This window comes from Protopterus annectens, chromosome 1.part2, assembly GCF_019279795.1.
Source record: "Protopterus annectens isolate FY-2018-M chromosome 1.part2, PAN1.0, whole genome shotgun sequence".
NCBI lineage: Eukaryota > Metazoa > Chordata > Ceratodontiformes > Protopteridae > Protopterus > Protopterus annectens.
This window is the reverse complement of record NC_056727.1, coordinates 941,307,479-941,334,978: the sequence shown is the minus strand read 5'-3', so window position 1 is coordinate 941,334,978 and position 27,500 is coordinate 941,307,479. Positions and strand designations below refer to the sequence as shown.

Here is a 27,500-nt window from a genome sequence, read left to right as displayed (position 1 = left end):
TACCTGGAATAATATGTTTTGCACTATGGAGGAGAGACTTACAATTATTAAAATGATAATATTCCCCAAGATTTTATACTTAATACAATCAATAATACTTCCACCTACAAAAATAATCATCAAGAAACTGAATACACTAATGTTAAATTTCCTATGGGCACCTAATAGACCTAGGATTGCATTAAAGAAACATACTAATAGCTGGTCTCAAGGGGTATTTCTTTTCCAGACTTTAATTTATATACTATCTCTTCTATTGTAAAAGTTATTACTTTATTAATAGATCAGTCATATGTCACAAAATGGAAAGATTATTGGGAGCTAATTAGTATGCACTTCATGAAAATCTCCTTAACACATAAAAATATGATTGTAAATAACTCCATGTTATGGTTACTAAAGGAATTTTGTACTTCACCTATTACACCTAAACATATGGTTTGTTACCCATTAAATATTATTATTAGTTATCGTAACTTTATATTCATGCACCCTAAGTATAGGGAATGGAATTTTATTGTATTCCCTATAATGTATACTCAGGGTATGCTTTTGTCATCTACTTCTGAAGGAACTCATTTAGCTATAGATAATGATCTAAAGTACTGGTATCAGTTGATATCTGATAATAAAATTAAAAATCTAGATTTCTTAAAACAAGAATTTGATCTAAGAGAAACTTTCTGGTTAGAGGTTCAGACCTTTAGACAACATCTCATTAATAAAATAGATCTAATGTCTATAACAGTTAAAGAATCTATTCCAACACTGATTGATTACTTGATATTAAATTTACAACATAAAGTTTCTGATAAAGGTAAACATTCATACATACATAAAATTATCAGACAAGAAACTTTTTACAGTGTAGATTCATACTGGAATTATTTCACTTCTATTAATGGGGACCCACCAAATCAACAAGATAAACAATATATATTGGAATCTGCTTATAGAACTACGTCTTCCATTGTCTGGAGACTTTATACATGGAAATTTTTACATAGATCTTTTTATACACCTTTGATGATGAATAAAATAAATAATAAAGATAATTTATGTAAGAGATGTAATGTATAAATTAATGCTGACTGGGCTCATATGTTTTATGACTGTATAAAATTGAAAGAATACTGGAAGTCAATTAATGAATTTTTGCAGGCTCTTTTACAGATAATTTCATTATTTCTAAATCTCTTATATTATTCAACACACCTGTACCTCAAAGTGTTAAAAGGTTAAGCTTCCCTTGTTATGGTCTATTCTAGCAGTGGCTAGGAAAATAATAACTAGAAATTGGATTTCAGATACACCTCCTTCGTTCAATGAATTTAAAAATGTTATGAATATAGTGTGCCATATGGAAATAAACACAATTAGGACAAGAACAAATAGAAAAACATCTTATTATATTGTATGGGATAATTTACAAAATTTGTTAAAAAAATTTTAATTTCAATAGCATGGTATTTTAGTTTAATTAATTGATCTGATTGTAGTGGATGTCTTTGTAAATACTTTAGTTGTTTTGTTGAATATTATAATAATACCTATTTTTAATTACTTGTATAAAATTGTTATGATATTTCTCTTATATGTTAAAACAATAAACCTGTTTTGAAAAAAAAAAAAAAGGAATGCATGGATCATGCAATTCCAAATAAAACCAAGACCCAATCCTCCAAAGGCAGACAACCTGTCTGGTGGACCCCAGCCATAAACAAACTATACAATAGAAGGAGGAAGCTACTACATGATAGAGCAAAATCCCAAAAAGGGAAGGCATCTCTGATCAGTATTAGCAAAAAACTAAGGGCACTCATAAAATCGTCAAAGGCCAGCTTCGAGAGAAAAATTGCACAGGACACTAAGGATAATCACAAGGCTTTCTTTAGTTATGTTAGGAACCTGGGTGTGAATTCCCAGATATGCTCTGAATTAGTCCAAAATGACAAAAAATACACTGATCCCACAGACATTGCCAACATCCTAGTTGACAGGTTCAGCGCAAACGTCTCCCCCCCCCTCCCCACCAAAAGGGCAAATATCTATCCCAGCAGAGTGCTGCCCCCCTGACATCTCAGATGCTCAGGTGGGACCCACCCTCTCCAAAGCAAAAAACACAGCATCAATGGGACCAGACGGTGTCCCAGGCTGCATCCTACATGAACTCCAAGAAGAGCTAAACCCAAACATAAAACTGCTGTTCAATCTCAGCCTTACTACAGGATATGTACACAAAGAGTGGCATACAGCAACAGTGGTCCCTCTCCACAAAGGTGGTGCCTCAACGGACCCTGGAAACTATCGCCCCATAAGCCTGACCAGCTTGGTCTGCAAAGCTATGGAAAGGATCATCATGGACCTCATAAATAAAGATATTGGGGACCTACAGACACTGGATCCTACCCGGTTTGGCTTTGTTAAGGGCAGATCCTGCCTCTTAAACCTGGTTGACTTCTTTGAAACAGTCACCAAGGCCATTGACGAAGGGAAGGTGATCCACGCAGCCTATCTGGACCTCGCAAAAGCCTTCGATACAATACCCCACTTGGGCATTATAGATAAGCTCATCAGCTTAAATATAAACCCCTATGTCACTAGATGGGTTGCAAACTGGCTCAAGGACAGAACCCACATGGTTAGAATTGCTGGAGCCATGTCAGACTCCAAACCAGTTACAAGTGGCATCCCGCAAGGCTCAGTCCTGGGACCTCTCTTGTTTGGTATATATTTCTCGGAGGTACAGGCCGACACGGAAGGACTGTGGCTGACCAAGTTCGCAGATGACTGCAAACTGGGCGCCATAATCGACTCTCCAGCCGACACAAGCATCCTCCAAAAGGGCCTCATAGAAACAGACAACTGGTGCCAGAGCCATGGCCTCAAGCTAAACGCCAAAAAGTGTATAGTCATCCCTTTGGCAAAAACAAAGTGCCCACAAATTACCACAAAGGTGGTAATCCATTAAGTACAGAAGAAGTAATTAGGGACCTGGGGACCCAAGTTGATAGCAATCTCTCATTTGACAACTACGTGGCCAAAGTGGTTAGAAAACATTTTATATAGCCCACCTAATCATGAAGGGATTCACATCTAGATTATGGGAGGTCATCGTGCCTCTTTACTCATCCCTCATCAGGCCCATAATCGAGTACAATGCCCCTTTTGGGATGTACCTTACCAAACACCTGCAGCAACTGGAAAGACCCCAAAAGTACCTCACCAAGAGGATCAAAGGGCTCAAACAGATGCCATATGCTGCCCAGTTAAAGAAACTCCAGCTCTACTCAGTGGCATACCGCCTGCTCAGAGGTGACCTGTGCCTGACGTATAAGGCCATGTCCAACCCGGAATTAAGGGACATGCTGCACCTCAAAAAATCCAAATCTCATCAAGCTATACGCTTCAGAGACTTGAACCTCAGCACTGAAATAAATAGGGCATGCTGGAGGGACAGATTCATAACCCAGAGGCTCCCTTCACTATGGAATAAAATCCCAGTCCAGGTTAGGCAGAGTCCCTCATTAATTCTCTTCAAGAGGAGTCTTGATAAGTGGATGGGAGATCATAGGTTTACCCCGGGTATCACTTCTGTGTCACTGTTAGAGGCACAGTATACTAACCTCGAAAAAGGGCATAGCAAATTTAATTTAAAATGGGTGGCGAAAGCCAAACATACTCTGGCTAGGCTTATAAATGCCCTAGGGCAGATAGCCTAGTATGAACCTATGAACCTAAAGCACCTTTTGATTTCATAACAGCAGTCAGTCATCTTGGGAAGGTGTGTATCAACATGGCACATCTCGACTTAGCAATATTTGTACACTCTCCCTTGCAGAACCCTCCAACTCTGTCAGATTGCGAGGGCATCACTTCTGCACAAGCCTCTTCAGGGCACCTCACAGATTCTCTATTGGATGTGTCTGGACTATGGCTAGGCCATTCCAAAACATTGATTGTCTTCTAGTGAAGACATTCTTTTATGGATTTTGATGTATGGTATGGGTCAGTCTTCTGTGGAAAGGTGTAAGTCCTCTCCATTCACAGTTTTCTAGCATACACATGACAATTTTATGCCAAAAGGGACTTGTATTTTGACCAGTTCCTAATCCCCTCCACCTTGGCTACAGGCCCACTTCCAGCTTATGAACAGCAACCCCAAAGCAGGACACTGCCATCACCATGCTTCACCATGGGCATGGTGTTCTTTTGGTGATGTGCAGTGTTGTTCTTGTGCCAAACAAACCTCTTGGTATTGTGGCCAAAAAGTGCAACCTTTGTCTCATTACACCACAACACATTTCCCCACATGCTATTGGGGGACCTGATGTATTTTTCCTGAGAAATTCACCAGACTTGGATGTTGTTCTTTGTGTAAGAAGGCTTCCATCTTCCAAACCTACCCCATAGGCCAGACGTGGAAAATATGGGAGATCGTTGTCGCATTTAGTACACAACCGGTACATGCCAGTGATTCCTTCAACTCCTGTAGTGTTGCTGTAGGTCTCCTGGCAGCCTCCCTGACCAGTTTGGATCTTGACTTTTCCACATATTTTAGGGATGTCCAGTTCTTTGCAATGTCACCATTACCCCTTATTTCCACCACCACTTGATGACTGTCTTCACTGTGTTCCATGGTATATGCAATGCTGTGGAAATGTGTGTGTACCCTTCTCTGGGCTGTTACCTTTGACAAATTAAATTCCTTTGCTGCTTTGTAAGCTGTATGCAAACTATGCTGTTGTTGTAGCACACAACTGAGTAAATTTAGGATAATCTTGGTAGGACAGCTGACCGTTATTTGCTGTTAATCAAAGAGTCTCTATAATTGATGGCAGGTGTGTACCCAAGAAGACGTAATGCTGTAATAATATTGAAAGCTGCTTCAACACAGTATTAGCTTCAGCCTGTGCACACGTATACATCTAGCTTCTTGTAAGCTTTTTATGTGCCATAATTTTTCCCCTAACAGATTTGTTTGTTTTACAATTGAATTGTATAGGTTATAGGTCACATGACAGGTTGGAAGGGTTCGGAGATGTGTTATTGTGCTTTCATTTTTGTATTTCAGAAATACCTGGCATTCTAACAGGTGTGTGTACACCATTTATATGCACTGTATAACACTAATTTATAAAATATGTCCCTAGTTTTGTGCCTTCGTCACCCCATTTCATCAGTCTTTGTCCAGATTTCTTGCAATGACAGGTTGTGAGGTATGCTACAGATATGAGACATCTCCTGCAAACAGGCCCCTGTGATGACCACTGTGATGCAATGCAGTTAACCCCACCACAAGTGAACATGCAGATATTGCAACATAGCTGAGAGTAACAGTTGTGTGGATGGTCACATGCATGACCTTAACATGCCTGTGGTACTGCTGAGCCACAACAGGAAAATTCCATACTCACCAGCTTCAGGCTGCTGTCCCACATGCAGACCAGAGGTACCTGTGTAGTTGTGGGGGAGAGGTATTGTCAGCAGACTCACATTTGGCATTGGTACAAGATGAATGCTACGTGTCTGCTCAGGTACAGTAGAAGCTGTGATAGTACACATTTTGCTGTCCCTCACCATAGATGTGCACTTGTGTGCATTACTAAACCACACCCACAAACGCAGTTTGAACTGACATATGCATCTAGATACTCTATTGAAGACAGTATGACTGATACATGAATAAATTTATGTGCACTGTGGCTTTACCTGGGCGCTCCTTGCTTGTTGCCTGGGTGCCACCCAGCTCCACGACTGGTGTCTCATGTATTGGTTGTTGTGTGGGGGCTGCCCCAAGGTTGGCAAGGTGCTCTTCTGTTTCTGTAAGTGGGGCCTATGTGGCTGGACCCCCACCCATAGCAGTATGGTACCCTGACCACGGCAGCAGCCCTTTGCTGGGCACAACGTATCAGGTCTGTTGCCTGATACCTGACCTGATCATATGTGTGGCCATGGTGGCCCAAGGTGTTCACTCTGTGGTCACGGTCATCCCACAGGGCAGTCTGCTCCCACAGATTTTGTCAGCTCCAGCCGAACAGCACCGAATGGTGCTGTATTATTGTTTCTGTAATAGCTGCAGTCTCCTCTGCAGTGTATGCCAGCTGATGCCGCATGCCACCTGGAAGACATAAACAGGAAAACCCATCACAGGACCTCAGATATTGCCCAGAGTTATTTACAGAGCCAGCACATCAATAGTGCCTATCATTAGGCACCACTTACAAACACATCCTTCCGCTGTCATCTATCAGTACAGTATGAACCTGCATTGCACTCCTGGTCCTGATGTGCCATGTTCCCCCCCAATGAGTGCCAGTACATTGCATAAACCACCATTCATCATTCACATTTGTGTAGAGGGATGATAGTGCCCGTCTTCTTTGCAGAATGGATGTCAGTGGTGCTCAGGCTTTGCTTGCATACAGTGTGTAATGGAGCTGGAAGCATATGCCTGAGTTCATGTAGAATGCAGATAGGAATGTTCTCAGGTCCCATGGAGACTTGCTTTTGTTGACTTTGATTAGGCAGTATGCACCTGCTCCCTGATGATGAGGGGAGGGGTGTGGGTGCTGTGCAATATCCACCTACACTGATGGTGAGACAGGGGGGTGATGTTTGCCCTAAACCTGTCTGCAGCAGGTTAGCTATAACTATGGTGTGTGCGTGTGTGGTGTGATTGACCACCATTACAGGGTGGGTTGGTTTGTTGCCTCTGAGATTGCAGACATATGTGAAGATGGCCTTGTGATTGCCCTTGGTGGTTGTGTCTAATTTGTACTTATAGTTAGCCTTACAGTAATCCACCTGTGATCTTATATACTCATTCAGACAAAGGTTGACTCGCTGCCAAGTTAGTGCCTACTCCTACTCTGATCTGTACAGCTGACATAGCGACTAATTATGTGGTTTGTGTATTGCTGCTGTCCAGCAAAGGGGATTACTCTATTTTGGTGGAGACAGGTTTTACAGGTAAGGTACTGCAGACTCCATACAGCTATGTTGGTGGTCATATAGCTATTTGTAGTAGGCATGGAAACAAGGTTATAACATGGTTGGACACCTCTGAAATTTCAACCTGATAATCATGCTTATTCTAGTACCCATATCTGTGTCAGGGCAATGCAAAAACCAGTAGCTGTAGAAGTCTAATTCTGTTGGATGCACAGACACTGAGATTATACATGTGTACAACATGTACATCTTATTTACCTGACATTTTGCATCCCGTGTTTGTTGTTATGAGGCAGCCAGGTACACTTACTCATACACAGATGTGCACAGGCAATACCTCATATACATTTCTGTTCTATGTCAATATAGCACAGTGTATTTACACTCTTGCTCCTCAGTCATTCCTGTCAATCTGTTAGAGCAGGACATCTGGAGGATGCCGCACATACATGGGGGGCAATGGGCCAAATTTAGTGACACTTTCTTAATATTCCTGTAACACACTTAAGTCATTTAATACCACAGTAGCCTTTGCATTCACAAACATACCCTGGAGGATGTCCGATGCTCATATGGTAGGAAGAGAGGAGAAAGGCTAAGAGTGTGTTAGTGAGGGTAGGAACGTTTAATATTGGTAGTATGACTGGTATGGGGACAGAGCTAGCTGATATGATGGACAGAAGGAAGGTTGATATATTGTGTGTGCAAGAGACTAGATGGAAGGGGCATAAGGCTAGGTGTATCGGAGTCAGATTCAAATAGTTATATCATGGTGTGGATGGGAGGAGAAATGGTGTAGGGGTTATCCTGAAGGAACAGTATGGCAAGGGTGTTTTTGGAGGTGAAAAGAGTGTCGGATAGAGTGATGTTAATGAAGCTGGAAAGTGATGGTGTAATGATGACTGTTGTTAGTGCATATGCTCCGCTAGTTGCCTGTGTGATGGATGAGACAGAAAAATCTTGGAGTGAGTTGGATGAAGTGGTGATGACTGTACCCAAGGGTGAGAGAGTGGTGATTGGAGCAGATTTCAATGGGCATGTTGGTGAAGGGAACAGAGGAAATGCGGAAGTGATGGGTAAGTATGGTGTTAAGCAAAGGAATGCAGAAGGTGAGATGATGGACTTTGCAAAAAAGATGGACATGGCTGTGGTGAAAATATATTTTAACAAGACAGAGGAGCATAAGGTGACATATAAGAGTGGAGGAATATGCACACAGGCAGATTATCTCCTATGCAGGAGGGCCTGTTTGAAGGAGATTGGTGACTGTAAATTGGTGACAGGGGAAAGTGTAGTTAGGCAGCATGGAATGTTGGTCTGTGGGATGATGTTGTTGATCAAGAAGAGGAGGAGGAGTGTGAGGGCAGCACCCTGGATCAAATGGTGGAAAATGAAAAAGGGTGATTGTGAGGTTGAGTTCAGGGAAGATTTAAGACAGGCAGTGGGTGGCAGTGAAGGGTTACTGAATATCTGGGTGACTACAGCACAGCTAGTAAGGGAGATGACTAGAAAGGTGCTTGGTGTGACATCTGAACAGAGGAAGGAGGACAAGGAGGCCTGGTGGTGGAATGAGGAAGTACAGGGGAGTATACAGAGAAAGAGGCTGGTGAAGAAGAAGTGGGATTGTCAAAGAGATAAAGAAAGTAGAATGGAGTATATGGAGATAAGGTGCACGGCAAAGAGAGAGGTGGAAAAGGCTAAGGATGAGGTGTATGAAGGGTTGTATGAAAGGCTGGACACTATGGATGGAGAATAGGACCTGTACCAATTGGCTAGACAGAGGGACCGAGCTAGGAAAGATGTTCAGCAGATAAGGGTGATAAATGATAATGAGGGAAATATACTCACAAGTGAGGAGAGTGTGTTGAGCAGACAGAAAGATTACTTTGAGGGACTGTTGAATGAAGAGACTGAGAGAGAGATAGAGAGTAGGTTGGATGATGTGGATATGATGAATCAGGAAGTGCAATGGATTAGCAAGGAGGAAGTAAGGATAGCGATGAAGAGGATTAAGAATGGAAAGGCTGTTGGTCCAGATGACATACCTGTGGAAGCATGTAGATGTTTAGGAGAAATAGCAGTGGTCTTTGTAGCCAGATTGTTTAATGTAATCTTGGAAAGTGATAGGATGTGTGAGGGGTGGAGAAAAAGTGTTTAGGTACCGAGTATAAGAATAAGGGTGATGTGCAGAGCTGTAGTAACTACAGAGGGATAATATTGATCATTCACAGCATGACGTTATGGGAAAGAGTAGTGGAAGCTAGGTTAAGAAGGGAGGTGAGGATTAATGATCAGCAGTATGGTTTCTTGCCAGGAAAGAGCAGTACAGATGCGATGTTTGCTCTAAGAGTGTAGCTGGAGAAGTACAGAGAAGGTCGGAAGGAGTTGCATTGTGCCTTTGTGGACTTAGAGAAAGCATATGACAGGGTGCCTAGAGAGGAGTTGTGGTATTGTATGAGAAGTCAGGAGTGGTGTAGGAATCTGTAAGATTGCTACAAGATATGTACAAGGGTAATGTGACAGCAGTGAGTCTTGCTGTGGGAGTGACAACTGCATTTATGGTGGAGGTGGGATTACATCAGGGTTCAGCTCTGAGCCCCTTCTTATTTGCAGTGGTGATGGACAGGGTGACAGGTTGACAGACAAGATCAGACAGGAGTCCCCATTGACTTTGATGTTTGCAGATGACATTGTGATCTGTAGTGAGAGTAGGGAACAGGTTGAGGAGACCCTGGAGAGGTGGAGATATGCTCTAGAGAGGGGAGGAATGATAGTCAGCAGGACTAAGAAAGAATATATGTGTGTGAATGGGAGGGAGGATAGAGGAATGGTGAGGATGTAGGGAGAGTTTGCAAAGGTGGATGAGTTTAAAAACTTGGGATCAACAGTTCAGAGTAATGACAAGTGTGGGGGAGAGTTGAAGAAAAGAGTACAGGCAGAATGGGGAGGGTGGAGAAGAGTGTCAGGAGTGATTTGTGACAGATGAGTACCATTAAGAGTGAGAGGAAGGGTCTACAAGATGGTAGTGAGACCAGCTATGTTATATGGGTTGGAGACAGTGGCATTGACAAAAGGCAGGAGTCAGAGCTGGACATGGCAGAGTTAAAGATGTTAAGATTTGCACTGGGTGTAATGAGGGTGAACAGGATTAGGGATATGTATGTTAGAGGGTCTGCCAAGATTGGATAGTTTGGAGACAAAGCCAGAGAACAGCGGGGTTATGTTGGTTTGGGCGTGTGCTGAGGAGGGATGCTGAGTATACTGGAAAAAGATGGTAAGGATGACACTGCCAGGTAAGAGGAAAAGAGGAAAGCCTAAGATAAGGTGTATGGATGTGGTGATAGAGGACATACAGGTGGTTGGTGTGACATTGCAAGATGCAAACAACAGTAGGAAATGGAGACAGATGATCCACTGTGGTGACCTCTAATGGGAACAGCCACAAGAAAGGGAAGGAGATGTTGTAATGTCACTCTTCACAGGTTGCCAATGATTTGCCAGACATAACACAACTCTATGAGTAAATGACTACAAATATGAGGCACACATATGGTCAATGTGCATAACACTGGACAGTTGAATGGTATGAACTCAGTATATCACATACAGTTCAACACATACATCTGCAACAGTATTTCACTATGCAAATACCCTATATAGGTCTCTCACATTCTGAGACAAACATGAATATCAAAGTTGTATTCACAATTAACATATGGATATCTATGACATCCCAGTAGCTGGCCTAGCAGTGTCACAGTCAGTATTGTTCAATACACCCTCCAGTAGTAGTCATATGTGAGCCATCCTTTCCTGGGGTGACTCAGGGGACTGAGCTGTGATCTATGTCACTGCAGACAGACCCAGTTGCTATGGCCATAGGTTCTGATCAGCAATATATCAGTACAGTAAGTCTTGTTGAGACATATGTGTTGAACGTCCTATTTCCCATTATTACATACCCCCTACTGCATTCCATTATATGCTTACTTGTTTGACATACCTTTTTTTCCAAGTATGGTTGGTTTGATTCCAATATGTGTAGCTTGGTTTCTTTGTCTGTCTATCTGTCTCTCTGTCTCCCAGATGTAGGGTATACATCTGTTTTGCATAGGCAGCAGCTTGCCTTTTGTAGGTAATGCTCATGAGCAGCTGATGACTTGTGCACCAATTGGTGTCCCCACTCACTAATTGCATGCAGAACAGCTGTGGTGTTATTCCTATAGCCAATGACATGACAACACACTCCTATAATTGAGTACTTCATGTGGGCATTGCTCCTTTGCCCTGCCTGTGAGGGGGACTTCATGGAGGTGTGTGAACAACAGCATCACAGAGGGTAGTTGGAAATACCTCATACAAAGAAAACTGTGGAGGCACCCCAACAAACTGGGGGAGAATGTTCCACACATAAGGACAGAATGTAAGTATTGCTGTTATACAGTGCAACACCAGAAGTGCTAATTCAACATCTCTGATCTTCAAGATTTTGAATTTTGCACTTCTGGGATTTTGCTATTATGGGCTTTTGGCTTTATGATCTCGAGATTCTGAAATTCTATTTTTCAGAATTTCAAAATTATGAAGTAAACCCATAGATATATATATATATATTTATATTATGTACATATTTTTCCATATATATGCATTTCCAGACATATATACATGTGTATATGTATATGTACGAAATCTGACTAATTCTTTTCCCTACTGTTGAATGACTCTACTGCATGATATGTTTGCAAAAGCATCAGCAATCCTTGCAACTCAAATGGTGTAGTGGTTCATTGCTCTGACTATGGTATACAGTGCTCTGGGTTCAAGACTTGGTAGGGCTGATCATCCTTTTGCTAGGCAGAACAGTGGCTGATGAAAACAGAGTGATTAAAGCGGTTTTAAGCAGTTGTAAGTGGGTTTTCACAGGTTTGCTCGATGCTAAGCAATGCCAACACATGGTTAAAATTACAGATGCTTAACCTGTGTTGGCTTCACTTAGCATTGTGCAAACTCACTTACTATCTCTTACTCATGCTTACACCCATGCTAATTTCTTTAAAAGAAAAGAAAAGGGGTGATAGGAAAGTGGTGAAAAAGGGACACGCAGAGGGAAAAACAATATGAAAGATAGCTAGGGATGTTCAGGATGGTTGTAGGGAAGGTCCATAGCTTTCCATTTCTTATACAGCAACAGCTGTGCATTTTTACAGAATTTGGAGGTTAATTTGGACAGTCAAACCCCAGAGAGAGGGGCGAGGATAACAGTACTGTGTTGTCAAGCCAATTGGACCAGATTGCATGCATCCAGTGGACATGTGTGCAAAATGGACAGCCATTTATGGGGCAAAATTATTTTTTGGGAACAGATGCCCTTTTTTTTAAGGTGAGAGTGGGATGTTGGGGAAGGATAGTAGGTAAAATTGGGGACGTAAGTTGGGTAAGGAGACCAACAAGACAGACAAGACAGCAGACAGGGGTGGTATATGACACATGTGAGGGGTAAACACCTTGGACGGGGAGGGTGGTTGGGAAATGGACATCTATGAGCCCCAAAATGCATACAGTGGGACTGAGGTCCCCACCTATGGGCAGTCACCACTGCACCTTCACAGCCCCAAAGGTGGCTGTGCTGGGGGCTGGACAGGAGGGGCAGACTGACCCTCAAAATATGTCAGGTGGCCCTCAATCTGGTGCAGCTGACCACCAAACTCTTTCTGGATGGAGCTGCACACCAAACCCCAGACCTGGCTACAGGTGACAGGTTCCTGTCCACGCCCACTCCTGGTGGGGAGGCGATCCCTGTCCCCTGAGGCTGTTCCACCCAAAGGTGGTGCAGGGCCAGTGGATGAGGAGGTCTCAGGTTGGGTCCTAGATGTGCTGCGGCCCAGTGCCATGGCCAGATGAGGCAGGACAGGTGGATCTGCTGGGATCTGCCTTCCCAGACTTGCTATGATGTTGAGGTTTTAAAAAATATGTTGGTTAGTTGTGAAAAACACATTTCAAGATTGTTATAACAGCATGCATGGGTGTTCCATCTGAGCCCATAAAACAGTTTTGAAACCGTTGAATAGCAAACAGAAGACATGCAGAAATGGAACCACAGTAAGCATTATAACGTCATGCAGGTTACATTGACAGCAACAGGGCACCAATGCTAGTATTTGAACAAGGTTCATTACTATTCACACAATTCAATATTTGTAGAACAATATGATACATGTCCCAACAGTAGGTTTGGAGAAAACATACCTGTTGATTATGTGTATTTATTATTGACGCAGCTAGGGGTGGGGGAGAGAGAGAGATAAGTCAATTAACAACTGGATAGGCTTTGATTGTTCACAACTGTACTGATCATTACTCTACTCATTACTCTTCAGGTCTGACCTCACTTTACATCAACCTATTGCCTGGGGTTGGACAGTGGAAGTGTTTTACACAATGTATTAGTAAAGCCTTCTTACAGCTACTACAAACGTTTCCTTACCTGGCAGACCTGTAGAGGAAATTTCTGTTAACACTACCTGACTGTTTCTACACATACTTCCATAGTCAGGGTTATATATGTGACACTGAAAGGGGTACCCTGCACTCATGTTGTGTATGTGTGCTACTGACATACTCTGCCTGGATTTCTATCTGTCTCCCTGGTTATTGGTAGCAGTGACCACTAGCCATGACAGCGTGACACTTGAGGGACACATATCTGGCCAAGTGCTTGGTGTATGTACGTATCTTGCTGTCATTTGCAGACATGGGGTTGGACAGTGGAAGTGTTTTACACAGTGTATTAGTAAAGCCTTCTTACAGCTACTACAAACAATTCCTTACCTGGCAGACCTGTTTCTACAAATATTCACACATTCTTGGGTGAAAATATGCAGACAGCTTACTACCACTCCCAGGATTAGAGCCGTGTCTCTGCAAAAAGGTACACCAAGGTTGTATTTCATCACTATGAGCTTCTGAGGAACTGCTGTCTCTTGCTTGACTGTTTTCTGCCTAATACTCTCTGGTTTGGGTGAGCTAACCTTGTAATTCGGACATTCATGCATGGCAGATAGTTTTTGTACTATGTATTACTACTTTGGATATTACAATCATTATCACATGGCAATGCTGCAGGGGATACAGTAAAATACTTTACACATTACTATTCATAGTTCAGAACTTGGTGGATGGAACCTTTCATGTAGTTTTATATCCTGTTTGACAGCTCCACAGTCTCTCTCAGATGAGCCTCATTTAATTCATGCTGCCAGAGCCATAGTTGCTGTGCAGAACCTGTACACATTTATATTCCTACCACAACATACCACATTAAATGAAACAGTCTGATGTTTGTAATTTTATTAAAGGGTACTCACACTTTTATTAATGGATATCCTGTACATCATTATTAGTCTAGCTAACGTCATTTATTCATTACACATAGTACACACTTTACCTACTGACAGTAGACAATCTACACCTTTGTATTATTAGGCCTATATACTGCAATCTAGATTTGTACTCATCAGTCTCCCAGTGCAGTCTTAACCTGTTGGCATGGTCATCTATGTTCATAGCCCTCTCGTCTGCAGCTGTACGGGAGATAAACAAACATTTATGCATACCTGTCGATCACATACTCAGGCTGGACTTTGGTAAAACTAATTGATACTTACACACTGCTGGGATATTCTGTGCCCGTGCATCTTGGGTCCACTGTCCAATAACTCCTTCTTCCTATGCTTGAAGTCAGCAAAATGGTGCCGGACCTGCTCACCAGTTTGGGGGATGCCAGTAGCACTGGTGAGATAATGTGCGAGAAAGTCCCAGACCTCCACTTTATATTGTGAGCCCTGGTACTAGCCCTGCAGCAGTCTCTCCTCATGGTCTTTCACTAGGAGTCCAACCATGACCCTGGACTCCTGGATGCCCCAGCGCTGTGCCCAAAAGTGCACACTTTCACCTACGCCAGCCATACTGTGTGCAAAGATCAATTACAAATGGTTATGGCTGTATTCCCACCTGCCCCATTTAAATAGTGTGATATTCCTGCCCTTTGCTGTCATTGGGCCATTTTGAAAATGTTAAACTCTACTAAGCAGTGCACAAATCCGTTAAGCCATTTTTAACACTGCTTAAAGGAAAATTTGTTGAGCAGTGTTTAACTGAGCACAAATCCACTTAGCTGAGCTACCTGATGCTTAGCAATTACGTCTTAGCAATGGTTACTCTTGCTAAGCATAGCTGAGCATTGCTAACCATTGCTCACTTTTAATTTTTTTAATATATCAGAAGACTGCTTTCATTTATTAAGTGTTTATCATATACTTTACATGACATCCCTCTATGTGCTTTCCTTACATTGGCAAGGATTGTGACTATACTGTATGGGGCACTTGTGTGTACATGGGTGGTTTCACATGTTACATGCACTCACACTTACATTGTACACCAGCTACACTACCCTGGTTGACAAAAACAGTTGCTACATAATTTAAGTTAACAAAAATAATTTTAACACTACTTTCCCATATATAAATAAGTTGCCTGTTTTGGTACTCGAACTGTGAATGCCTGTGTATAAAGCCAGGACTCTAACCACTACACTATCTCAGGTTGGAAATTTACCCTCTATATTTGTTTTTATCCCCTATGGGATGTTTAAGCTATGGTAAGCAGAGGGCCATAATGCGCACACCCACTTAGCTATGCTTAAACATTCCTTAGCCTAGAAAAAATATATAATATTATTATTATTATATTATTATGTTAAATAAGTGAGTCTTGTGGTGTTCTGACAAGTCACTGAGGACTACAACTGGAAAATAATGGCATTTATTTGGCTTTCAGACTTCTTTCAGCAAACCCTGCTAATACATATCCTGTTTTCTATCAACTTTCTAAGTGTGTGATGGCAATTTTTTGGAAGTGTCCCTATTTTATTGTCCCCCCCCCCCAATATTTGTGCTTTTGTCCACATGGACTGCTGTCAGGGAATATTGGCATACATTTGCTTTTAGATGTCTACCCTTTGGTAATTAATTTTAATGCATGACCTGTTTTCTATCAACTTTCAAAGTTTGTGGGGCAATATGTTGTGTCCCTTTTGAGAGATTTATCCCCCATTATTTGTGCATTTGCACACATTTCCTGCTTTAGCAGGTTGTGGTGGTGTTGTACAGCACTTTTACAATGCACGGGGTGTGTCACAGAACTTGCCACATACCCCTACATTGCTTTCCTGATTCTGTGTTCATTTCAGTGTCCATGGACACTGAAATGATCATTTATTTCATTTCAGTGTCTGTGGACACAGAAATACTGGCATAATATTAGAGTAATTCTCTAATAGTATGGTAGATCCTATTAGAAAGTGCTGTATGGCACTTTCTGAGTGCAAGGGATGTGTTCACTGTCCATGCACTACTTGAACTAGCCCCCTGCACTCATTCAGGATTTTTGTCCGTATAAGTCGAACAGCAGCGTGCCTTCATGAATATACAAGGTGCGCTGCTGTGCTATACGGACATGAACCACTCCGTGCAAGAATAATGCTATTCTTGCACAGAGTTTATTGAATCCCAGGATATGTCTCAATAATTGATTGTTTCTGTATGAAGGCATTTCAAGAAGGTCATCCAGGTAAAATACAATTAGTAGCAAACCCTCAATGGACACACAAGTAAACTGTGTGCTCCACAGTAAGCAAGTTATAGGCACACAAGCTTCTGTAGATACACTTGTCTTATGTTTTACAGAATTACAAAGGTGTGATTATAGAGAACAGGAACAATGTGAATGAACATGTAGTGGGAACCTTACCAATGAATCCAGGAGTGACAGATGATCAGACTGTTCTCATCACAGACTTGTTTGTATCAAACTATATTAGCATGTAACTACAAATTAGAAACTCTTGGAATAAAAAAAAATAACCTCATTAAAGAAGGCACTTTTATCAACTACATTAGAGACCACACACATTATCCTACTGACAGTAAAAGATACTTTGCATTCATCTAAACTTTTGAAAGTGGTACCACTGAGAGATTGAACAGGTGATGCCTTGGTCCTGTTTCAATTCATTACATCTGCAAAAGTGGATTATATTGTTAACGTATAGATTGAAGGTATACTGCAATGTTTTCTTTAGAATTTTACTTAAGGGAGAAAATAATCAACCCTACACACAAAATGTCAAGGACTTTGTTTAATCATACCTCTCAGTCTGTTAGCACAAGAAATCTGGACAAAACCAAAATAATGGGGGGACAAAGGCCCAAAATTATGGCTCTTACAAACTTAGACATTTGATAGAATAACAGGTATTGTATTAGTATGCATTTTCTGAAGGATATGAAGTCTGAAACTCAAATGTCTCTCATTATTTAGTGACATCAGTCTACAATGATGGGCAATGCAATGGGCCGCTGTGGTGCAGCAGTTGGTGTTGTCACCTCACAACAAGAGGTTCTCCCATTCGATTCGTGGCTGGAGCGCCTTCTGTGTGGAGTCTGCATGTCCTCCCCGGTCGAGTGATGTCTAAAGACATGCAGGTATATGCATGCGTAAATGGGTGTGCCTTCTTTGAAGGTTGGGCGTCGGGCTGGCAACTCAGCACTGTAAAAATCCACTGCCAGTCATTAGCGGACCGGAGTTCCGCTGTGGTGATCCCTAACCGGGAAAAGCTGAAAGACTTTAGTCTGCAATGATTTGCCAGAACAGAACAAATTTTATAAGGAGCAGACCAAACATATGAGGCAAAAATCTGGACATTCTGTGAAACTCTGGGCAGTTGAGAGGTATGCACTTAATCAAAAGCAGTCATATTTGTGCAATTTTATTCTATGAATTTGTAATGGTAATTTAAAGTGCCATATGACTGAGATAAGATTATTTTATTGAAATGTAGGGACATTTCAAATAATTTCTTTATCAACTGGACACAAAGAGTACAATAATTATGTAGCTTTACTACAAGATTTAGAATTAGGCCTGATGGCCATTTTAAAAACCCTAATGCAGACATCTCTGCTCATAGTAGATCTTAGGGATACAAGGCTCTTCTAAAAGTCACAGTTGTGAGTTGATATGGCACAGCTACCTGAGAGCACAGCTATATATTTAAATAAGCTACAGCATTTATACTTTGTCTGAAGCCATCTTTAATTATTTCCCCATAAAGGTTCAGAGAACTTATTGCAGATCAGCGTATGATCTTTTAAATCCTTAGGAAGAAAGCCTTACATGACTCACACTCTTACTTACAGAGGTTTGTTTGTGCATTTGTTCATTTGTGTGTTTGTTTATGTATGTATGTATGTATGTATTTATGTATTTATTTTTTTTTATTTTATGAATTTATTAACCAGGTTTAGAACACTGATCCACCTGGAACATTTTCAGGTGATAGAACACTGATTCAAATGAAAGATTTTCAGGTGATAGAACACAGATTCACATGACTATTTTTAGATTAAGCCCAGATGTAGATTTCTACATAATACAATGGAGGTAAACATAAAAAGAGACTGTTAGGTAGAGTAGAAAGACAGAAGTGTGCAGGGGGTTGCATATGGTAGCACAAACAGCATATGATAGTGTAAACTTCATATGATTAATTGAAACCATGTGCATTATTTACAAAAGTTATATTACAGGCAAAAAGATTTTAGATATCTTAGTAGTGCAATCTTCAAGAAAAATCCTGAATTTGTGAGGTGGAAGTAAGGCCATAACTTCCCTGTAGGTAGGTGTTGAGAGTATAAGGAGTTGGGGTGGGTGGGGTTAAATGATGCTACTTTCAGCTCACTGATTATGTGTCCCAGACAGGTATGTCCCTAGCCATAAGCAGCATTCTGCTGTCACTCAGAATGATGCCTCAATACAAACAGAAAATGATTGACTTTAACAATTGGCTTAGTTTCTGGTGTCATTCAAGGGGGATCCAGTACCTGACAGCCTGGGAAGATATGATCGACAGACCATGATGCTTTGCCAGAGGTGGCCTGCATCTGTCTCACCTGGGCTTCAGGCTTCTGGCAAAGGCTCTTGCCTCCAGTATAGTGCCTTTTTTAGGAAAGGTGATGAGGTTAAAACTATCAACATAAAAATTCCAAAATACACAAAGTAAAGGTCATGCTGCTAAACGCTAGGTGTCTAAACATGAAACTGCACTCATTGCAAGCATTCCTAACCCTGGAAATTGCTAACATCTGTGCAGTCACAGAAACCTGGTCATACATTCAGACCCTAAACTGTGGGCAGTAAAGCCAAAGGAGGTGGAGTTTCAATATACCTTAAAGACATACACACCTCCAGGCTGGTCAAAGAGTATGATGCACAGGAGACACTCCAGGTGCAGTTAACCATTGACAAGACCCTTATTCAAATCATAGCTAGATACCGGCCCCCAAATCTGACTCAAGATGCCCAGTCTGCCTATTTGGGCCTGTTTGAATCTATCAAGATTCAGCCCTTTACCCTGATCCTGGGTGACTTTAACTTCCCAAACATAGATTGGAAGAACTACTCATGCCAGAACACAAATGCCCAGAGATTCCTTGATTTTTGTCAATGAAAATGCCTTGGAACAGCTAGTCAATACCCCCACAAGAGGTGATAATATCTTGAACTTGGTATTAACCAACATGGGTAACCACTGCAGCATCCCTATAGTATCATCCTACCTGCTAAGATCTGACCACAAAGCGGTCACTTTCAAAATCACCATCTCCTCCAACCCCCCTCTAGCTAGGATCAGACATAAAAACTTCTCCAAAGCTGATTACAGCCTCCTGAGGGATGGTATAAACAGCTTCATAACCCCCTCCCCCTCTGTAGGAACTGGCACCAATATGAAAAAACTACGCCAAAGCACTATACGAGCATTTATATAGATGCATGCAATTAGGAATACCCGACAGAACTAAATCATCCTCCGCAAGGAAGAGTAAACCTGTCTGGTGAACATCTGCAATAAATAAACTCTATAACAAAAGGAAAAAATTGCTGTCCAAGACCAAGAAGGAGCAGGTGCCCAATTAGAAGCAATCTCTCCTAAACCTGAACAAGCAAATAAGAGCACTAGTGAAATCCTCCAAAGCAAACTTCGAGTCCAAATTTGCCATATCTACTAGAGACAATCATAAGGCCTTCTTCACATATGTCTACAACATCAAAGGAAGCACCCTGATTTGTTCAGAACTGGTGGTCAAGCACACCACATATACAAATGCTGTGGATATAGCCAACTTGCTGGCTGACAGATTCAGTGAAAACCTTACCCCTCTGTCCCCCATCAGTAAATCAGGACATCCCCACCCAGTACCTGCCCCCTTCCCCTTATATCTAGGGAACAGGTCATTACTGCTCTCTCAAAGGTAAAAAATACAGCCTCCATGGGACCCGATAACATCCCAGGCTGCATCCTACATGAATTCAGGCAGGAACTTGCAGCACCATTAGGCACCCTATTCAGCCAAAGCCTGAGTACTGGCTTCATCCCAGCTGAGTGGAGGACAGCCACTGTCATCCCTCTACACAAAGGAGGAGTGTCCACCGATCTGGGAAATTATAGACCCTTCAGCCTAACTAGCCTGATCTGCAAGGCCATGGAACGGATTATCATGGACCTCATTAACAAGGACACTGGCAACCTCCAAATACTTGATCCCACACAGTTTGGCTTCATCAAGGGGAGGTCATGTCTGCTAAATTTGATCAACTTCTTCTACAAAGCCATGGATGAGGGGAAGACGGTGCACACCGCCTACCTTGACCTGGCTAAAGCCTTTGATGCTATTCCCCACTTGGGCATAATAGATAAACTCTCTCAACTAGGCATCAATCCATATGTTACTAGATGGGTAGCAAACTGGCACACTGATAGAACCCACGTATTTAAAATAGGGGAAGCCACCTCAAGCAATAGACCCGTAAAAAGCAGCATACCCCAGGTTTCGGTCTTGGGCCTCTGTTATTTGGGATATACTTTTCTGAGGTGCAGGCCAAAACCAGTGGGCTATGGCTAACCAAGTTTGCAGATGATTGCAAGCTGGGTGCTGTCATCAATTCCCCTAGTGATGTGGACATCCTCCAAGAAGGTCTCACTCAGACAAATGACTGGTGCCAGAAACATGGCCTCAAGCTGAATACTAAAAAATGCATCATCATCCCCTTTGGGGAGAGTGACGTCCCCACAAATGATCACATTAATAATGTCCTAAGCACACAATCAGTCATGAGGGATTTGGGCACCCAGGTTGATAGCAACCTGACTTTTTGACCACCATGTTGCTTCCGTTGTATGGAAAGCCTTTGACATGGCTCACCTCATAAGTAAGGGTATCTCATCCAGGGACAAGGAGGTCATAACATCCCTGTATTCTTCCCTCATAAGGCCCATTATTGAGTACAATACCCCTTTCAGCATGTACCTTGCAAAGGACATGCAGCAGCTGAAGAGACCACAGAGGTTCCTCACCAGGAGAGTCCAGGGCCTCAAACATCTACCATGTACAGATAGACTAAAAGCCCTATCCCTCTACTCAGCTTCATACAGACTTCTCGGAGGTGACCTCTGTCTGGCATAGAAGATGATCACGGACCTCACCTTGATGAGACTGTTGCATATCTGCTAGTCAAGCTGCACTCGAGTAACCTGCACGCGCAGCCTCAGCCTGGTCTATGACATCAAGAAGACTTGTTGATGAGACAGATTTGTGTCCCAGAGACTCCCCCATCTATGGAATAGACTCCCTCTCCACATCAAGTAGAGTACCTCTTTACCCCTTTTAAGCGCAACCTGGATAACTGGATGAGAAACAGAAAATATACCACTGGGATTCCAGCTGTGTCCTTGCTGGATAGGGACACCGGGTGCTGATTTGTCTAAACATGGGCTAAACACTTGGCTAGGCTTATAAGGGCCTCAGGGCCAGTAGCCTAGAAACCTCCCATGATCCTATGATTTTATACAGACTGAGGGACTCAGACTCAGGACTACAGGATGAAGCTTGTTAGTAGTTCAGTCCTAATCCTGTGCACTAAACTTCCAAAATCTTTAGCTGTACTACATGAATGTTGAATGCAAAGATTATAAAGCAGCCTTCAGTGATTTGAACTAATTAATAATTAAGTTTCTCCTTTAAAATTCATTTACATCAACACTCAGCCTCCTAAAAGGATGTACTGTGCCAGCATTATGCCTTCTTCAAAGAAACCCTTGTAGTATTTGTCTGTATTGAGCGTGCTGTCTTACTGATAGGGATCACATTAATGTTTGCTCCTATTTTATGGGTTGTTTTAAAACCCTACCAGCTGAGAGCATTAATCCAAAACAAAATGGAAAGTAAATGCGCCAGTGATCTAAAAGGAAAATAAAATACACCAATAAACAATGCTCCTGGAAGACAAAAACTAACTGTTGCGTGCTTTCCTTCACCACATTTCATTTTAGTTTACTATTTCTTAAAAGGAAAGTCTCTTGGAGGATAGTTTATTTTCTTAGTGATCTCTTCACTTGGCAAGTATGTTGGAACTGTTGGTATCTGAACCTGTTAAAGCTTCTAGGTTCATCTGTGGAACTCAGGCCTTAAGGCCAAAATTTGAGGATCATTCATTCCATAGTCCCTTGACGTAGGTTTTAAAATAATCATATGCTCTTATCACCACTAACTATTACATGTTTTACAAATGCTGGCTGTTGTTGAGAGACAACACAGAGTTTCTAAGCTAAAAAAAAGTACTGTATAATTCTTCCATTTGACATTTTTGTATATTTAATTCAAACATTCTGGAAATTTCAATATTCTAGTTTTAAGATCATGAGTGCAAGAAACTTGAATTTTTGTTAAAATAGATATGATATTGCTATTAAAGGCTTCAAAATATACAGCAACTCATGGTCAGCTTGTTTTGAAAACAACCAGCTATGCCTTGGCAGTATGACCTAATGGATAAGGGAATGCACTGTGAATGAAATATATCCTGCAGACTGGAGTTTTATTCCAGCGTCCTCCACTGCTATAATGGGTGCCTGTCGTGATGTCACATAGCCAGCCCAAACTTACTAAAGCAATTGTCATATTGTACAGAAGAAAAATGGATTTATTTTGTTTTTTATTAAATCAGTCCTTGGCATACTACAATACTGTAGTCAATATAATATACAGAAGTAATGACTGAACGGACAAGTATGCATGAGTAAAGGACAGGCTAATATACTTCTGCAACTTCAGGCATAGTACAAAAGGGGTTAATATGAGTTCTGGTTTGCTACAGCTAGTTGCTTGGCAGATGATGATTCTAGTGCACATTGCTTTTGAGGGAGCCCTTGTTAACAGGCATTCATTTGTGACTCACTAATGAGATTTCAGCAGCACTTATTAGCTTTCCTTTGAGATTCCTGGCTCATCAAGGGGATTAATACTGTCACAAGTCCAGTGCAGCAACAGAAATAATACAGAGTCTTTATTCCATGTGATATGAGCTATAGTGCAGTATTATGTTTCTTCTCAGCGACATTGCTGAATCTGCTGCTAGGTTAGTAAGCTACTGTCATGAGTCTGATGGAGGTTTAACAAATGATTTATGAAAGATTAATTTTGGCAACAGAAGTGTGACCCCATACTTCTGCATTTAGAAGTCTAAGTCAAAATAAGCAATTCCCTTTGTCTCGTGTTTCAGTTCAAGAACCTGAGGTTAGGCAACAATTCAGTGTTGCTGGTATTAATAATTGCTGAGTGGTTAGCAGAACCTACAAATCAGTGTGTGCTGGAACTAATGACACTTATTCTCACGGGCTTACATAATGGAAGTCATGGAGTAAATGTACTTGCTTTTGGTAGTGTTGTTGTACAGTTTTAAAGCTCTCTTTATACCCAGCTTGTGGATAATGAGATGAAGAGGTAGACATCATTGTGACACCATCTGCTAGTCAAAGCTTAATCTTCAAGGATAAAATATCAAGTGCACATACATAATTTCAAGATGCTGACAACATTAGGGATGGTCAGTAAATGCAAATGACCCTGATGGATATTTTGTTGTCCCTTCAGAGAATGGCTCTCATGAGATGGCAATATCAAGTGAAAAGACCCGAAAAGTCTCTCCAGAAGAGATTGGTGGAGCTCACAATGGAAGACTATCCCCACCGTCCAAAAAGATGAGTTTGGCTGGCATGGAAATGAATCAGGATACAATCCTGCAGAATATGGAAGGGGAAGAAGATGCAGAAAAGAATGGAAGAGTAAGTTAAATGACTTCTGATTTTTACTAGTGTATTTAAATATTAGAAGTTATTTTCTGTAGTCTTGCAACACATCTGCCAAATGCATTTTACATGTTTTAATGTAGAAAGAAAGAATTACTGACTTAATCTGAGTTACTTTCATTTTGTAGCAGGAAATGAACCTAGGAATATCAATAAAGTAAGATTTTAGCAGTCTGCCTCAGACCAGCATGAGTCCTGCAGATACAGTCAGCGTTTACATTGCTCAGTGATTAGAACTGCATTACCATATTAGCAGGAGTTTATGGTTTAGCTACTTTTTAGAGAAATGCATATGGTGGAAGTATAACAATATTGGGGACAGCATGTACCAAAACTGCTTAAAACAACTTAAAGTAAATTTGTTGGGGGATGAAAACATATAGATGTTAACTGCTGACTGTCTCACCTTGTAAGTCTAATGAAGAGCGTCTCTCTCCCATATTAGTACAACCTTGGAGGCAGTTTATACAAGTAATAGGGGTGGGTGGGATTTAAGGGCATAGTCCTCATAAAAATATACTTTTTTGATAATTTTTAAAAGGCTTCATTTATGAAGTTCTGTTTTGATGACATGAATTACAAGCTAAAAAAATCATACCTGAGTGTGTGTGTGTGTGTATTTATATGTCAACACACACACACACACACACACACACACACACACACACACACACACACACACACACACACACACACAAAATTATATATGAACTTCTTAGCTTGTAACCTGCTTTTATTTATTTATTTATTTTTTGATGTGGAGCAAGGTGATATTTATTTTAATAGTTTTGCTATTATAAACAAATGATCTAGAGCAAATTGGCTAATCAGCTATTCAACACACACACACACACACACACACACACACACACACACACACACACACACACACACACACACACACACAAACACATATATATATAAATGTATATATATAAAATACACATAGGTACATACGTATGTACGAATGTGTAGTAGCATTCAGCAGTCTCAGGTGAGACCCCAGCCTTAGCCAGAATGTCTTGCTTCAGTCTCTGGTACTTGTACATGGACCTAGAAGGTAGCGATACACCCACCAAAATGAGACCCTGGTCAGATGGGTTTGTGTTAAACTGGCCCACTCATCTAGGGTCCAGTATTCTCCAGTCACATCCTTCTTGAATACTACTAGATATGCATCCATGCCATCATCTGCTCCCAGTTTTTCAGTGTGTAATGATTTGCAATTCCAAGTTGGGTGTTCATCACTGTTGATATTCCTTGTTGGAGGATGAGCAGGTCTAGTCAGGTCTTTTGTGAAGACTGATCAGGTACTTGTCTCTTATTTCTTGAAGTCTGAGCAGGTGTTGTTTATTGGCTGCAGTTCTTTCCTTAAAGGCTATCATAGTGTTGTTAATGTCTTATTAGAGTTCACTGGAGCCTTGATGACTTCCTCCATTTTAAACAGAATGCAGTAGCTGCCAGCTCAAAACACATTGGCTTCACAAGAACAAAGAAAATTTCTTCAAGGCAACCCTTACAAGCACAATAGCTTAAAGATTCACATTTTATAAAAAAATCACAAACCCTGGGATAGAGAAAGAATTATCCTGAGTGGGAAGCCATACCAACACCATGTTCCCCTTGCAGTTAACCTTTCTGATTCCTAGACCACTCTACCATTGAGGTTTCTCTGTAGTGGGAACATCAGCATGGAGGGAGGTCCTAATATCCCAGTCACATGGTAATGAGGCAATCCCAGGGAGCATGGTAATTAGCCATGTCCTCTCCACCAGAAATGCTTGCAGCTCCCGATTTACAGTGCAGAGCAATTCAGAGAATCTCACATCTGTGTAAATTTAGGTGGAGGAAAAATTTAACGCTGTCAAAAAGATGACGGTCACTCACTGACTCCAATGGAAGCAGTCACAGTGCAGTTAAGTTCAGCAAAGGAGTTGAGGTGGGGGTATTAGTGTGTATATGTGTGTAAGGAGTTTGTGTGCATTGTTTATTGGGGCAGAATGAAACTGGATGAATGTATGTGCATGTGTGCACTTGTATCTGTCTGCTTGGGTGGTTGCAGTAGGGAGGTTAAGTATGGAATCAAGAGTGTGGATGCATGTTGGAGCATGGATGTAGATAAATGGGTGAGTGTGCCTGTAAGTCGGATTCTGTCTATTGAGAGGAGGCTTGCTTGATGTTGGATGTGTGTGTGTGTGTGTGTGTGTGTGTGTGTGTGTGTGTGTGTGTGTGTGTGTGTGTGTGTGTGAGTGAGTGCAGGGGGCGTGCCTTGCAAATTTGATATACAGGCTAAAAGGGTAAACACTACCACCTTCATAGGTTTGACAGTGCTAGTGGTAAAAACGTATTATTCAGGTGTGCTAATGAGCTTATAACGAGGTATTCCGTTCATGGTGTCATAGCTGTCTTTGAATTGCATTTTCCCATGGTTGTGTAAATTGATCTACATGTAAGTAAATATTTTATTTGAATTGTAATGTTCTTTCTGAACTCTAAGGAAAGTTTTTTCTGCCCACTACAAACACTAGTGTGATTGATATTCAGTAGTGCTACGATTAAAAGAAACCATCCATGCCAACATATTTCTCTGTCATTTACAAAGTTTATTTGGAGAGTTTTTTTGGTTCCCTGTTACTTGCTGACCACCAGCTCCATGTAATCTATAAGCCCATTTGTTCCTCTCAGGGTGAAACCCATTCCTGGCCTATTCATTCTCAGACAGGTGGGAGCCTGGTTCAGATGGAGCTTGTAGGAGACGTACATAGAGATTTCTGGGAGACTGGGTCAATATTTTCTGGGACTTCTCCATGTTAGCCCAGTTTAAAAGGGATATTAAGGAAATATTAGACAGTTTGTGAAGGGGGGGGGGGGTGAGACTGTTGCCATCATTGTTACTGATTTCTCTTTTGGATAAAGAGATTAGCAATTAAAGTAATTTAGCCTTACTTCATCTAGCCATGCTTATGGCATAAAGGTAGTTACAAAACTGAAAATTAATGAGGTCTCCCTCAGCAGGGAGGTTGAAAGAGTTAATGGCTGAGCAATATGGAAGGGAACTGAGTGCAGTCACTGATAAAATTAGATCTAAACTGAAAACATAGTGGGCTTCCTGGTGTGTGATCTTTGGACATTAGAAAGTACAGAAAACAGTGATGGGTAAAATTACTTATGTTACATGTCTGCTCCTTTTTCCTTCTTTTAGTGCTGTCTGAAACATTAACAGTTGATTATAGATGGCCACAGGCTTATTGCATATATGAAAGATACTATTTTTTGTGTATGA

At 41.4% G+C, this 27,500-nt stretch overlaps 1 protein-coding gene across 1 annotated transcript in view; it reads left to right on the top strand.

Annotated features, from left to right (window-relative positions):
* Positions 1–27,500, top strand: part of TOGARAM2 (TOG array regulator of axonemal microtubules 2) — a 1,500,446-nt gene that overhangs the window by 703,524 nt on the left and 769,422 nt on the right. Inside the window, exon 8 of the mRNA XM_044059883.1 lies at positions 24,003–24,193. Within this exon, the coding sequence (XP_043915818.1) occupies positions 24,003–24,193 (191 nt within the window). The remainder of the gene's footprint in view (positions 1–24,002; positions 24,194–27,500) is intronic.